Source organism: Chanodichthys erythropterus, chromosome 20, assembly GCF_024489055.1.
Source record: "Chanodichthys erythropterus isolate Z2021 chromosome 20, ASM2448905v1, whole genome shotgun sequence".
NCBI lineage: Eukaryota > Metazoa > Chordata > Actinopteri > Cypriniformes > Xenocyprididae > Chanodichthys > Chanodichthys erythropterus.
The window spans coordinates 25,117,347-25,133,452 of NC_090240.1; the positions used below are offsets into that span (position 1 = coordinate 25,117,347).

At 37.7% G+C, this 16,106-nt stretch overlaps 1 protein-coding gene and 1 long non-coding RNA gene across 25 annotated transcripts in view; one reads left to right on the forward strand and one right to left on the reverse strand.

The window, feature by feature from the left end:
• LOC137009267 (uncharacterized) overlaps positions 1-5,865 on the forward strand; it is a 7,889-nt gene extending 2,024 nt beyond the window's left edge. For both annotated transcript variants that reach the window (XR_010892862.1, XR_010892863.1), the window contains 3 exons: positions 1-3,536; positions 3,665-3,748; positions 3,841-5,865. The exon at positions 1-3,536 is cut by the window's left edge. This is a non-coding gene — a long non-coding RNA (uncharacterized lncRNA). The remainder of the gene's footprint in view (positions 3,537-3,664; positions 3,749-3,840) is intronic.
• Positions 5,866-5,943: 78 nt separating this feature from the next.
• rap1gapa (RAP1 GTPase activating protein a) overlaps positions 5,944-16,106 on the reverse strand; it is a 123,311-nt gene continuing 113,148 nt past the window's right edge. For 18 of the 23 annotated variants that reach the window (XM_067371999.1, XM_067371987.1, XM_067371988.1 and 15 more), the window contains 7 exons: positions 15,368-15,463; positions 14,817-14,936; positions 12,649-12,784; positions 12,434-12,527; positions 12,175-12,278; positions 11,965-12,012; positions 5,944-11,277 (listed from right to left, as the gene is read on the reverse strand). In XM_067371999.1, the coding sequence (XP_067228100.1) occupies positions 12,004-12,012; positions 12,175-12,278; positions 12,434-12,527; positions 12,649-12,784; positions 14,817-14,936; positions 15,368-15,463 (559 nt within the window). In that variant the 3' untranslated portion in view covers positions 5,944-11,277; positions 11,965-12,003. The remainder of the gene's footprint in view (positions 11,278-11,964; positions 12,013-12,174; positions 12,279-12,433; positions 12,528-12,648; positions 12,785-14,816; positions 14,937-15,367; positions 15,464-16,106) is intronic. The other 5 variants (XM_067371997.1, XM_067371991.1, XM_067371986.1 and 2 more) reach the window with 4 other exon arrangements.

Here is a 16,106-nt window from a genome sequence, read left to right on the forward strand (position 1 = left end):
CAGTATGCCTTTGTAAAATGTTACCTGACAGTTCTTCTTTAAAGTCACCATGAAATCAAAATGGACGGGAGAGAATTTGATGTTGCTTTAAATAGTGTTAGCTTAAACGCTAATTTGGTAAAGTGAGAAGCAAAATGATATTGTGATGAAAACCAAACATCTTAAAAGATGTAAAAAGCCAGCTAATTAGCCCTGACGGTCCTCCAGACTCCACGAGGTGTTGAAGAGTGTGTGAGCGAGGATTTCGAGGGTGTGAGGGGACAAACGAGCCACTAAATGAGGGCTGATGAAAGCAGTGTGACATTCATCATAATATGGGACAAAGTGTGAAATGATTCACTCCATCCAGCACAGTCTCTCTTCACACTCATGCCCAGCTGCTTCACTTCACATCTGCACCAAACTCAGAGGCTCAAAAACCTTCAGTTCTGTGACCAAACACATGTACATTTCATACATTTTCCTCTCTTTTTTTTGCTTGCATCCACGTGATCTCTATACTCTGGGTCTAAGGAAAGGCTGTGAATCTGTATTCTGCTTAAAGGTGCCCTCGAATGAAAAATTTAATTTATCTTGGCATAGTGAAATAACAAGAGTTCAGTACATGGAAAAGATATACAGTGAGTCTCAAACTCCATTGTTTCCTCCTTCTTATATAAATCTCATTTGTTTAAAAGACCTCAGAAGAACAGGCGAATCTCAACATAACACCCACTGTTACGTAACAGTCGGGATCATTAATATGTACGCCCCCAATATTTGCATATGCCAGCCCATGATCCGAACATTATGAAAGGCATTAGACAAGGGCAGCCAGTATTAACGTCTGGATCTGCACAGGTGAATCATCAGACTAGGTAAGCAAGCAAGAACAACAGCGAAAAATGGCAGATGGAGCGATAATAACTGACATGATCCATGATAACATGATATTTTTAGTGATATTTGTAAACTGTCTTTCTAAATGTTTTGTTAGCATGTTGCTAATGTACTGTTAAATGTGGTTAAAGTTACCATCGTTTCTTACTGTATTCACGGAGACAAGAGCTGTCGCTATTTCCGTTTTTAAACACTTGCAGTCTGTATAATTCATAAACACAACTTCATTCTTTATAAATCTCTCCAACAGTGTAGCATTAGCCGTTAGCCATGGAGCACAGCCTCAAATTCATTCAGAATCAAATGTTAACAATATAACAGTATACAATACTCACATAATCCGACGCATGCATGACGCATGCATGACGAACACTTTTTAAAGATCCATTTGAGGGTTATATTAGCTGTGTAAACTTTGTTTATGCACTGTTTAAGGCAAGCGTGAGCTCCGTGGGCGTGGAACAGGAGAATTAAAGGGCCAGTAGCCCAGAATCGGCTCATTTATAATGATGCCCCAAAATAGGCAGGGACACCTTAGACTTATATTACATCTTTTTATAAAAAGTTCTAGGGCACCTTTAAAGGGTTAGTTCACCCAAAAAATGAAAATTCTGTCATTAATTACCCCACTAGAAATTTTACGTGCTCAGAACGTTGTCTAGTAACATTCCCAGTACGTTCAGAGACGGTCACGATGTGGAGTTCTTTTAAGGTTTGGGGGACGTTATTTGGCGGACCTTCAACAGAACATTCAAGGCGTTCTCTGGGCGTTTAGGGAACCATATTTTATTTGGAAATGTTCTCAGAATGTCCCTGCTGCCCTTGTCAAAAAATTGAATTGAAAATTCGCACTAAATTGACTAACAAAATTGGCTGTTCAAACAAAAACTCATTTTTCTTAAATGTCTCACAAAAAAAAGCTCTTTAGAGGTATTTCCTGTATTATGAAGCATTTTCTTTAAAATGCAAGGCTGCGTCCGAAACCGCCTACTTCTCTACTATTTAGTAGGGGAAAAGCAGTAGGCGAGCGAGTAAGTATGTCAGAAGCAAAAAGAGTAGGCGAAAATTACCTAGGTGACGTAATAATTCTTGCAAGATTCGGCCGTGCGCCTACTTACCTACTATATAATAGGGGAAAAGCAGTAGGCGAGCAATTAAGTATGTCAGAAACCTCACCCTGCGTTCCAATGTCCATACTATCCATCCTAAATAGTATGTGAGATTAAAATAAGTGTGTCCCAAAGCATAGTATGTTGAAAAGAGCATGCCAAAAGTCCCCGGATGGTCTACTATTTCCGGTAGATTTTCGAAGTGTAGATCCGTGCACACTATAAAAGTTAATATTGCCCACAACCCATTGCGCATTGGACGAGGATTCAGTTCAGAACTATAAACACGATTAAAAAGTGTTAAAAAACTACAAAACATGGCGGATACGCGCGTTCGACGCTGAGAGGTTTGAGTGACTAATAATCAGTTCAACCTGATAGAAAATATATATTTAATGTTACCCGTGTTATTTTTCATCTGCAAATAACAATGTGGACTTTTATAAATATCAGAATGGCCATTAACTTTTAAATGCATCATTATGCATTAAAATGAGGAGAGTTCTCCACATGAAAGACCCGCGACTGCAGATCAACGTGCTGTATTTCTCTCCGATACGATAGGAAATTAACTAAATGAAATGTGGAGGATGTAAGATGATTGACAGGCCAGTTTAAGGTGACAGGATGCGACAGAGAGAAAAGACGCGATTGTATGACGTGTTAGTATGTCCCAAAGCTTGTCTACTCTTTTGCTACACACTCAAAAGTAAGTACTTTTTGTTCACCAAAAGAGTACATACTTTTAGGGCGTAGTATAAGTAGGCGAATTGGAACGCAGCAAATGTAATCATGAATGAATAGTCGAGGAGTTTCCGGATGGCCTACTACTTCCGCCCAGATTCTGAAGTGTTCCTCGATAGATACTTTTCTATCCCAGGAGGCCACGGTAGAGGATACGTCATAATCAAACTTGAGAAAAGCACTTGAGAAAAGCGACGCGGATGCTGTTAAATGTGAGTATTGAAAAACCAAATACACATTTGTTGAACTACTGTAGAGTAAACTGCTGAATGTGTGAAGATGCTAGACACTATAGTTGTGACTTTACTGTAAAACACGATTTATATGTATTATGTAGATAACGGGATCTCTAGTAAACACACATAACTTAATTCTCCGAAGTGGAATTACATATTCTAAACCATATACATCTTAAAGATGCTTATTAAATGTTTTTTTAACCTCTGACAGGAACATCTTTAAGTATTATGATTTAAGAGTGCTGGATTATGTATTAGGCTATGTATTATGAGTGATGTGTTTGTGCTGTTATTCACTGTTGTCAACACTGCTTACATTACATGAATGAAAATAATGTAAATAAATAAATATACAGTAACTACACATAAGTTTAATCTATTTTATTTGTCCATTAGTACTGTTAATAAATTAAGGAACATTTGTGTTGGATAAGAAGTGAGTTAACACATCAACATGTAAATGTAGATTTGAGCACATAAATCTCAGGAAACTTGTCTGATGTTACAGGGACAGATGATCACGTGTGTTTATCAGGTAGAGGAATGATGCCATCAAAAGCTTTGGGTGAGGACACTACAGAAATGAATACAAAGTCTATTTAAATCTAAAGTCTAGTTTATTTTAATTATTGGAATTTAAACAGTCTTATTACAGCACTTTTCTGGTTCTTGATGTCTGTATGTTTGCTGCAGAGCTTTTGTGGAGCAGGACCTGCAAGGAAAGCTGACGACGGCATTTGTTAGAAATAAAGAGGAAAGCCTGAAACAAAATATAAAGTAAGATCATTTTGTTATTTCTAAAACAGAAATCAAATGACACTGTGCTGTTAAAATGGCTGCTTTTGTATTATATTTGTGCATTACTGTAGGATGTGAATGTCCTCAGACTGGTGTGAGCACTGAGGATGGAGAGCCACAGCAGATCCTGGGAATGGTTCAGTGTCATGGACGAGATCCTCCATCACTCCTCCTTTCAAGTGACTCGATCAAGGACACACTGGAGGAGACGCTGCACAGATCAAACCAGCAAACCTTCTGCTGACCAGCTCAGTGGTTTAGCCCACCACACCACATATGTTATGAAGCTACAACAAAAATTAGCAAGTAATTGTAAAAATATGAAATGAAATATGTCAAGAAACAGAATGCTGACATGAGTTAATTGTAAAATGTTTTAATCTGCTGATGGAGAACACATGAATGTTTGCAGCAGCAGATTGTCCCGCACATCTTCTCCCACTCCTGCTTCAAGGTTGAGGGGTTTAGGGGTCCATCATCATCATTTTCCTCATCCTCTGGATCAACACTGTCCCCATTGAGAAAAGCAGCATTGAGGGACATGATGATGAAGGTGTTCATTAGCTGCTTCATCAGAATAAAGAACTCCACATCGTGACCGTCTCTGAACGTTCTAGGAACGTTACTAGATAACGTCCTTAACACCAGTGGTGACGTTCTGAGAATGTTCTGGAAACGTAACATTTCTAGCGGAGTAACCTGTCACCTAGTAACATTCCCAGAACGTTCAGAGACGGACACGGTGTGGAGTTCTTTTAAGGGTTGGGGGACGTTATTTGGTGGATTCGGAGCGTGTCAAACTGCCAAAGTCACGTGATTTCAGTAAATGAGGCTTTGTTACGCCATAAGTGTTTCGAAACGTTTTGAAATTTCAATGGTTCACGTGACTTTGGCAGTTTAATACGCACTCCGAACCACTGAATCGAAATAAAAGATTCGTAAAGCTTTGAAGCTTCATGAAGCAGTGTTTTGAAATCGTCCATCAAATTAACGACATCATTTTTATTTTTGGGTGAACTAACCCTTTAAAGGAATTCTCCAGGTTTAATGCAAATTAATCAACAGAATGTTGATTACCACAAAAAAATATTGATTCATTTTGTCTTATCAAGGTTTGGAAGTGGAAGCCATTTTGGAGAATTTAAAAGCAGAAAAATGAAGCTCAAAAATGTATAAAATGTTTTTGTGGTAATTAACATTATACCACAAATGCTGAACGTAACTCTTACTGAACCTGGAATATTCCTTTAAGTTGAGTTCAAACCTGAAGAAAAACAGCCATGGTTATTAGTTTCACATGTACCAGAAGGCCATGTAATGGCAGCTCATAAGAGGGTCAACAAGTTTGGAACATGTAATGTAGATGGGCAGTCTGGCCTTTCTGTGATGACAACAAGAATTGTTATGTAATCGTGGAATGTACAGAACTCAAATAGTAGCCTATATCATGTGATATGTGATCATATGATTTGCTCTAGCATGTGCTGTTCACTGGTGTGTGTATAATATACAGAAAAAACCCCATTAAGTCTACTTTGACAAACTTAATGAATCGGCATAATATCTCGCCAGTGCAAAAGGGTAAATAAGTGCACAACCCTGCTGCTTTTATTCCGCTGTTCTCTTTCTCAACTGTCGTCGGCTCTAGTCATCAGAGCCGTGTTGACAGGCTCTGCTCGTAAGTCTATGTTCTGACCCTGGGAACTGTTTTCACAGTAGGGGGGTTGGGAGAACAGCACCGGTTTACAAGAGCTGGAAGAGAAACTGGGACTCCTCCAAACTCTGATTCATGGCCACCCTCACACCTTACCAGCTGTGTCTGACAGCAGTCCGCATCAACATCCCACCTTTGACCCAGTGGACACACATATGGGGAACATTGTACTGTATATCATTGTGAAAGTATCCTGTATGATGCAGTTATTTTTGCGTTAGCCTATTTGTCTGATGTTGTAATATTTATTATTATTTTAAATGATTAGCTTTTATTTTTATATTTTCAGTTTTCATTTTAACGTTTCTGTAATTTTAGCACTTTTCAGTTTAATTGTCAAGATAACATTTCAAATTTTTCCATTTATTTTATTACTTCCCTACCCTGAGAGCAACATAGTGTTGGCCCAGATCCGGCCCGCATCTGGTCCGTGTGTAATCCACATGTACCAGATGTGGGCCGGATCTGGGCCACACTATGTTGCTTTCTGGGTACTATAGCCTATAGTATTCGAAAAATAGTATGTGACAAAATGTACGAATTCACCGTGCTCATAAAGTACCCGGATGACCTACTACTTCAGACGAGATTCTTAAGTGTGCATACGATGAACACTTTACTATCCCATGAGGCCACGGGAGAGGATTTGTGAACGGCAGTGAAACGACGTACACACGATAATGTCACAAGATAATGACAGCATGGCGAATGTACTTCGTCCACTCATATTACACACACTCATACTATATAGAATGTGCTTTTTTAGCTTCTGTTTAGTAATTATTTATTCAAAATAAGTACTTTAGAAAGTATGCGATTTCAGGGCCAGCCTTCGTTTTATTTGACATCCTTTAGAAACAACCACGTTTTGCATCATGTAAATGTTGCCCTCTGCTGGTGTGGAGAATGTGTTTGCATGTCTATAGAGTACCTCAGAGATGGCGGCTGCGTCCGAAAACCTAGGTAGCTGTCTTGCTGCCTCGCTGTCTTGTAAGAGAATGACTTGTATGGCAGCGTTTGTACATGAAGGTACCTCACGAAACTGATTTCGGACAGACTTCTGAGGCAGCGTAACAGTTTAATCATCTATAGCAAAATAGCGCAAGCTTTGGTGAGAACAAAACAAATATTTAATTATTACAGTAGTAATTTCAAAATTGAAATATGTTGGTCAAAATCGTACATTTATACACAAACTGAGTAGCAAACGCAACTTTCGGACGCCATCTTTATTTTTCTAGTTCAGCTACACAGAATGGAAAGCACAGGATTGTGGGATATCAAAGGCAGCTAAGGATACATCTATGCTTCCTTCAAAAATCGATCAGATGAAGGTATCTCAAGAAACAGGAAGTGAAACTAACATTGGATTCGGACGTGCCTTGATGCCTTCCTACCTTGAAATGTGTCCTCAGAAGGCAGCATTTTACAGTTTTCGGACGCAGTCGGTGTGTTTTTGTATGCAAAACCTGGAAGCAAGTTAGCATTTTAGGACTTCCGGTTCCATCGCCCTATGGGATTTTTGAATGGGTTTTTGCTAAATTACCTGAAATAAGGTCTGTGGTTAACAAAGCCTCTAAATATGTTCACATTTTGATCTATGACATAAAACACACCAGTTATAACCTGCTTGTGTTTTTTTAAAAAAACCTTTATTGTGTCTTAAAAACGGCGGTTGCTAACAAGTTGCTAAAATAGACTACTTCCTTTGGCGGGACCTCATACTTTTAGGACATTTGGACAGCATTTCTCATGAAAAAGTGGGTAAGTATTCATACACAGCATAGATCATCATCAGCAAGTATGTTTTTAAATAAAGTTGTTTTCTAAATACAATCTGAGGAAGTTTGGTGATGGTGACGTTGATCCGCGACCATGGTGTGCTGTAGTCCGTTTATAGCCTACTGTTAGCTTTTTAAATCTGACGACTTTATTTAGGCTTCAAAATGTAGGCTGTAATGTTGTGTTAGTAAATTTTATCTTGATAAACAAAACGTGTAAGCGTCATAACATTTTGTTAAACACAGAGCTTATTTATTTATTGCAATTTTCAAAGTCTATGGGAAAAATGCATGGGCTTTCGATCGAGGGAACCTGAGGGAACCTGCGCGGCTAACTTCCGGGTTGGCTTACAAAAACCATAGACAAAACACGTCATCTCTGAGGTAGCTACTCTATGAACCTATGAAATCTCACATTTCTGGGTTTCTTAGAAGCGAAAGTCGACATAACCCTATTTTTTAATGCGGACGGAAGCAAGGTGTTTTCTGTGAATTTGCTGTTGTATTTCCATTTGCTCCAATAGCAAAATAAAATGTTGTTGTTGGTGTGGTTAGAAACACTCTCATAGCGTCGTTAATTCAAGGTAATTTAACACAATATATAACGTTATAAATGTATATTTAATTTTTAAAAATGAAATTAAGAAAAAAAAATAGATTTGCGATGTTGATAACTGTGGAAACGCATCATCACAGTCTGTGAAAAGGGTCCATCGACAAAACACATCCAAGCTTAGTAAAAACTACATACATTACTACACACACATATGGTCACATGCCCAGTTCCTCATGCTATGAATCCATTAGGTATGCTTTGACAGAAAAAGAGAAGCAATGATGTATATCTAAAGTCATTCAGCTATGCCAAATTGAAAAGCAGAAATCAGACAAGCAAGTTCAATGAAATATCACACTCAAGTTTATTTGTTTCAGATTTTCTGGGCAGTATGTACAAAAGAAAAAAAAAAGAGCAGTATTTACAACGATGATTGCACAGGAAAAGGTCACAGAAGCAGCAGCTAAAAGGATAGCATAACAATGTCTAAAAATGTATACCCTGTCATCAGCATAGATTTTGTGCTGCATCTTTTCCCCAAGACAAATTTGACTTCTGCACAGGAACAGCAAATTACAGTCATGTACATGGACACTGCAAATAAATGGTGCTAGAATCATGTCTCACCACAAGGGGGCACAGAAGCCCTGCGCAGAGCAAACAAAAGCAGACTAAAACATATTTCAAACATATCTGAGGATTTTTTGTTTTGATACACAACTGTTCCCAGTACCTCTAGGGTAATAGTTATGGTGTTAGCAATTCTTTGTAGTTTCTGTGATGATGTCTAGCCTTTTAGTCCAGCATTGGCTGTGTCTGAAACCTCAGGCAGCTGCCTAGTCAGTCAGAGACTTCACAGGCATAATGAATCTGCTTTCAGACATGGCAGCTTAAAGTGATAGTTAACCCTAAAATGAAAATTCTGCCATCATTTACTGACCCTCAATTTGTTTCAAACCTGTATGAATTTCTTCTGCTGAACATAAAAGATATTTTGAACTATCCCTTTAAAGTAATTTAATCATCTATAAGAAATTCAAGTGAGCCATGATGCCAATGACCACACACACACACACACATATATATATAGTAGGCAAAACAGGACACAGACAGACTATTGCACAAATATCGGATATGGATGTGCCTTTTTGCCTTTCTTACTTTAATATATTGCCTGCAAATAATTTTTCAGGTTTCAGACAAAGCCAATATTCGAGTATGCCATCAGGACGGATCAATTATGGGAACTGTATAAAACAAACATGGATCAGTAATGACGACTACATAACATCTTAATGTTCTAGGACGAGGGGCGGTATAAAGGCAGTTTAAATGGAAGCCGGTAAGGCCAATCATTTATCATAAATAGATTACAAAGAAATTAAGCTTTCCCCTTCATATATTTTGACACTTAGAGTAAGGCAACCCCAAACCACTCTGCCATATTTAAGCTCCATTCAATGCTTTTTGCCTTTAACAGAAAGAGCAAACATCACATTGACTCATTTTTGGCATTAATGATTGATTTATAGATTAGCAACAGCACATCTGTTTAACTCACAAGTCTGTTTAGACTGTTTAAAAGAGGACTGTCACCTTGGCACACAGCTCAAACATCAAACCATCCGTATGTTCAAACGCAAAGCAAAGAATAGCCGGTTTGAATTGAGTCAGCATAAAAAAAGGAACATCCACTAGGGATTTTTATACAGTTTATACAAGAAAAAAAGAAAAAAAAATGAGAGAAGAGTCACCATAAGGAACACCGCACTAAAGACGAAACTCAAGACACTGCAGCATTTATCACGAGCTGCTTATGTGGCAAAAACAGATAAACAATCAACATGTCGAACTGGTGAATCATAAACTATGACTTAGTCCTGCTTGGTTAGCTGGTCAGGAAAGTGAGCTGAATTAGTATGTTAACTCACTGTTGTTTTAACACTGACATGGCTGAATTTCTTAACTGTTTGAGGGTAAGGTAAGGCATCTGCAGTCTAATCTAATATATTCAGAGGGCGTCACTTCCCCAAACTTCATGTTTTGAAGCTAATCGAATGCGGATATTGTATTTGACTCACACTCTCACAATTAAAATTCCCAATTTCTCCATGCACAAGTGATAATGGACGGATAAATTATTTAAGAGCAACAACACTATCCAGTTTCTGACATTGAGAAAATCTCACCAATAATTATATATAATGAACCACTCTCTCTCTCTCTCTCTCTCTCTCTCTCTCTCTCTCTCTCTCTCTCTCTCTCTCTCTATATATATATATATATATATATATATATATATATATATATATATATATATATATGTGTGTGTAAAGAGCTAGGGATGCACATTATACAGAATCAGTACCATATCGGTTTTTGGCTAATATTTGAAATTTTTAAATATCAGTAGGCTACTGGCTGATATTGGATGTATAACTGTTCATACTTTTTCCTTTATTTGTACATTTAGTTTACCTTTGTTATGTAACACTTAAAATTCATCTTTAAAAACATTCTCAAAAAGAATATCTCAATTTATTCTGTACATTACAATCATTGATACCATAATTCAATATTAACATTTAAAAAAGTTTATTTTTATTTGTTGTTTCTTTACAAAAAAGCACAAATTTAATATCTGTCATAACATGAAAATAATTCGGAGCATATCAGATATATTTTAATATCGGTGCATCCCTACTCAAAGTACTATGCATTTTGACTGAACTGAAATTCACAACACAGCTTTTTTGGCTTGTTTTTGAGTGGAGTTACTCTTAAATAATGTCAAAAGGTGTATTACACAGCTGTTATGGGCAGCAATAAACATCAGATCAAGGGGTTTTACACCTGAAATCTGAATGAAAGAACATCAATATCAGGATATGAGAAATGGCCCTATCCCAAATAGTGCATTTGATGTGTACTGTACTGGCAGATGTGTGATGGCTGCATGTTTGTCAAGTCCTCGAGACCGTAGCACGTCCCATTTGTCATTTTAGGTTTCAGAAGGATGCTCTATGTGCCCTGTAGCACAGCCCATCATTTGGGACAGGGCTGAAAAAGCTTTCATCGTGCAAGCAGGTGAAATGTCCTTTAGGAGACAAACTTCACAGAATTGAATTATAGCACAGTGTTAGGACTGCAAACAAGCTGCTAGTTTCGCCACTCATCCGCACAAAGACATGTCATTAGACACTGCTACAGAGGAGGTTCTTTTTCAATTACTGATGTACTCACGAGGGGGTTAAGAACAAGCTTAAACCAACGCCATCCTGTTTCTAGTCAAGTCTGCGAGGGTAGTGAGTGTCCTGATGGAGGCATGGTCACATGATCATGCTTCTGGGCCATGTACATGTCGTCACTCCTGCAGCCGACTGGTGTCGTCGTCCTCTTCTTCAACGGCATAAACCAGAGCTTCCCTTGTCTCTCTAAGGTGTTTCTAATGGAAATGCTGTTCAAACAATATGGTATGAGACAATAATCAGGCCACTGACTCTGTATTAGACTGAACAACAAATTAAATATGCATGAGCGTTGTCATATACACTGCATAAATAACATTAATTACACACATTACAAATTCAGTACTCTTCAAAAGTTTGGGGTTTGCAAGGCTGCATTTATTTGTTCAAAAATGCAAAAATAATATTGTGAAATATTTCAATTTAAATAACAGTTTTCTATTTGAGTATATTTTAAAAGTAGGGAAAAAATACTATGGTAGTCAATGGGGGGCGAGAGCTGCTTGGTTACAAACATTCTTCCAAATATCTTTCTTTGTGTACAGCAGAACAAAGAAATTTATACAGGTTTAGAACAACTTGAGGGGAGTAAATGATGACAGAATTTTCATTTTTGGGTGAACCTTTAATGATGGACGATTATTCTAAAGTGTTACCAAAAAAAAGGTATGTGGGCTATCTGTAAGTGTGCTGAAATTTGTTCTTTCATTCAGCCTTACAAAAAAAAATCATTCATATGTAAATGACCCGACATTTGCACCACTATTCCTATTATGCCATAGCCATACATTTACAGAACTTTTAAAGAGAGTCTTAATAATATAATATACTGTAGGCTATACAAAAGACCACATTGTGGTCTTCAGTTAAGGAAGTCAGGATACAGTATATCTAACCTGTTGATGGATGTCCATGAAAGAGTCATTCAGGAGGGGCTAGCAGTTCTGCACAGACAGTAACAGAGTTATAACAGACAGACAGAAATAAAGAATGGCAAAGTGCACACACTTGCTCAAAAAAGTGCATGCATTATATACACACTTCAGTAATTTCACACTGAAGCAGATGCAACACTTAAATTCAGCAGCTAGGCTAGCAAGACTTACTGATGTGGATTTGTGGTCATGCGGTCGCTCAAGTTTGATACGGACATCTGTACGGTTCTGCTCCTGGTTCTTTCCACCATCCAGTTGTTGAGTCCTGCCAGGAACTGGAAAAACAATTACATTTATTATATATAGAAAGACACACAAACACTACACTAATACACAAATATACCACTATTTTGATTTTATAACTATGTTCAGGGTCTTAATGAAACTCTTTTGTACAGCTTGTTTCTCTCAGTAGGAGAGCTCCCCTTACTGGTTGTACTGGTAGTGCTCATGTTGTCCTCTAGCCATGTGCTGTATGTGAATGAGTCTCGTTTATGAGGAGTATCTGCTGACGACAGGCTCTCCTGAATGGGACAAATTCAACAAATTGCTCTAGTAGCCATACTTACAAAACATATGAAGTTTGAATGTTTCTAAAGATGTGTATGACTTGTAATGCATTAACGATTAATGTGCTGTTCTCACCATGCCGGTGTCATAGTCCTCTGTGGCCTCTGTTTCATTCTCCTCTACCACACTAGCAAAGCTGCTGGCATTAGAGGAGGAGCGGGACAGGTCATGGGCCTCAGGAATGGACGGAGCCCGGCAGTATATGCTTGAACTGCACACACATGAATACAAACAAACACATGCTCTTAATGCATTCACCCTTAACAAGCGTGAAACTCCCATAGTTCTTGTTGTCAGATCACATACATCCTCCAAAATGCAAACCCTACCACACACCAAATGTGAGTAAAAGCTGACTTTGGCAAGTAAATAAAACTGTTGCTGGTAAATGCAGTAGGAACTGTAATAATAATAATAATAGGGTTTTTCTTCACTTGTGGGCCATTTTGGCCTTGTGGACTCTCTTAAAACAAAATTTTCACACTCTCACTAATTTAGTTTGTCTACTAACAATGTCCAACAGTGGACAATTTTAAAGGGTCAGTTCACCCAAAAATGAAAATTATGTCATTAATGACTCACCCTCATGTCGTTCCAAACCCGTAAGACCTCCATTCATCTTTGGAACACAGTTTAAGATATTTTAGATTTAGTCCGAGAGCTTTCTGTCCCTCCATTGAAAATGTATGTACGGTAGACTGTCCATGTCCAGAAAGGTAATAAAAACATCATCAAAGTAGTCCATGTGACATCAGTGGGTTAGTTAGTTGAAGCATCGAAAATACATTTTGTTCCAAAAATAACAAAAACTATTACTTTATTCAGCATTGTATTCTCTTCCGGGTCAATCCGGGTTCACGACTCCGCAGTGACGCTGCTGACGTGTTATTTGGTGCGCCCGAGCTTCATTTACAGTCTGACGGAGACGCACGCTGTATTCAAGCTATTCTATATTGTTTGTATTTTGGTATTGCTATATTTTTTTAAATGGTGGTAAGTGTGCATGTCACGGATGTCCTAATCGCCAAAAACAACGACGTAAAAGTGCATTACCAACGCCGACAGATGAAAGGATTCAATGGAATCAATTCAGTGGAATCAATTCAATGGAATCAATTCAATGGAAAGGATTCTGGAAGAGAAGACAATGCTGAATAAAGTCGTAGTTTTTGTTATTTTTGGACCAAAATGTATTTTCGATGCTTCAACTAACTAACCCACTGATGTCACATGGACTACTTTGATGATGTTTTTATTACCTTTCTGGACATGGACAGTCTACCGTACATACATTTTCAATGGAGGGACAGAAAGCTCTCGGACTAAATATAAAATATCTTAAACTGTGTTCCGAAAATGAACGAAGGTCTTATGGGTTTGGTACGACATGAGGGTGAGTCATTAATGACAGAATTTTCATTTTTGGGTGAACTAACCCTTTAACAGTCATCAACATTTCCACCACATCTCAAATTATAGAAGTGATGGTAATGATAATTTAAACATTTTTCTGGAAAAACAACTTGTTTGACCTGGAATTTCATAGCTAGTATGTTAAGTATCTAAATACACAAAATTAAATAATATTTTTCACATGTTTTGGGAAATTTGAAAAAATGTTCAAGCTTTTTTGGGCACAACATGCAATTTTTTACAAAAGTGCTAATATTATGCTTATTTAAAAGTTCATAATTTTATTTTTGGGGTCTAACAGAATACACTTCAATCAAAAACAAATTATTTTTTGCATACTGTACATTGCTGCAGCACCCCTTTTCACCCTCTTCCTGTCTCTTTAAAACCTGCTTTTCTGAAAAAGTCTGAAGCTTCATGAGCAGCTGTGAAAAAGTATTATATCTATGGTAACTATGTCATTGATATTGGAAGTTCAAACCCACACAGCAAAAAATCAGCGTCTCATCAACATTAAAATCACTTAACTGTTCTTTAAAGGCCGGACAAAGCAACCAGTACGCAAATGTGTAACATGGTGATGTAGCTAAGTCACAGAAATAATAACAGGACTACAAACGAGGCAAATATTTTCTGTTGGAAATGTAACAGACATAAGCTAGTGAGAGCTGTGCGTGTGAACCTCACTCCCCTGAATTCAGGGGAATTCTTTAATGCTCTATTCATATAACAAAAAGTTGAAATCAACCCTGAGACAAAAACAGTCTGGATCCTCACTGATAAATGTAAGCAAATCATATCATGACTCAGGTTAATGATTTTCACTTTACCTGTTCTTGGTGATGAGGACCTCAGGAGAGCTCTGATTGGAGGAGTTTTCGGACTTGGGGTCCTGGGAGGCGTGGCCACTGTCAGGAGTCTTCTGTGTGCTGGGTGAGCACTCCCTACTGCTGCAAACACACACACTGACCATTAGAGGGCAGCATAAGCATTATGTTTGCAACTCTACAAGTCAAACATGAAGTGAAGGAGTCCAAGCTCAACTGCAGTCTATTAGGTTAGGTTTGATACAACAATACATGCTGACTCACATCACTACACTGAAACACGTGAGTTCAGAGCAACATCATTCGGAGGGCCTGTACGTATTAAAGCACATTTAATAAAGGCCAGCTCATGCAAAATCAGGAAAACAGACATTTGATTGGCTGAAAAATTAGCAGACCACCAATCAGTTAGCATGTTGATTTTGCATGTGTGACCAGTTTAATAATGTGCTAAAGGCCATAATTCATAGCATTTCAGATGCATTTCTATGGCCAGGTAAGGTAAGCATCTAGTCTACAGTTAAAGAGGTGGCATTCTATGGTGGCATTTATACTTGGAGGGATCCACGATGAGCCTCCCATTCTTGAGAGTGACGCTGGGTAGAGAGAGACAGAGCACTGTCCTGTCCTCTGACAACAGAGCGGCAATTCTTCACCAAACACATAAACACACATAAAAGGAAGGAGTTCAGTGCAATATTACGCTTTATGTTCTGCCTATATTTTTATTAAAAGACATTTTCTCAATAAGTATATTTTGTTTTTAATTTGCATGTACATGTGCATGATCAATGAATGCAAGATGGTTGGATTCTGTCAGTACTAACAATTTTATCATCCAGCCCAATAACTCTCTTTAACAGGCCCAAGACTTCAAATTATTCCTGCTCTCTCACAAACACACACACAAAACTTTTACCATTCAAAAGTTTGGTGTCGGTAAGAGTTTTTAATCTAAAGATCTCTTATGCTCACCAGGGCCTCATTTATTTAATCAAAAATACAATAAATGCTAATACTGTAAAATATTTAACAATTTAAAATAACTGTTTATTTTAAAAATGTAATTTATTTCTGTGATGGCAAAGCTGAATTTTCAGCATCATTACTCCAGTTTTCAGTGTCTCGTGAGCCTTCAGAAATCATTTTAATATGCTTAATATTTGGTGCACAGGAAACATTCATTATTATTAATGTTGAAAACTGTTGTGCTGCTTAATATTTCTTTTTGAAACTGTGATACTTTTTTCAGGATTCTTTAATGAATAGAAATAAAAAAACATCATTTTTTTT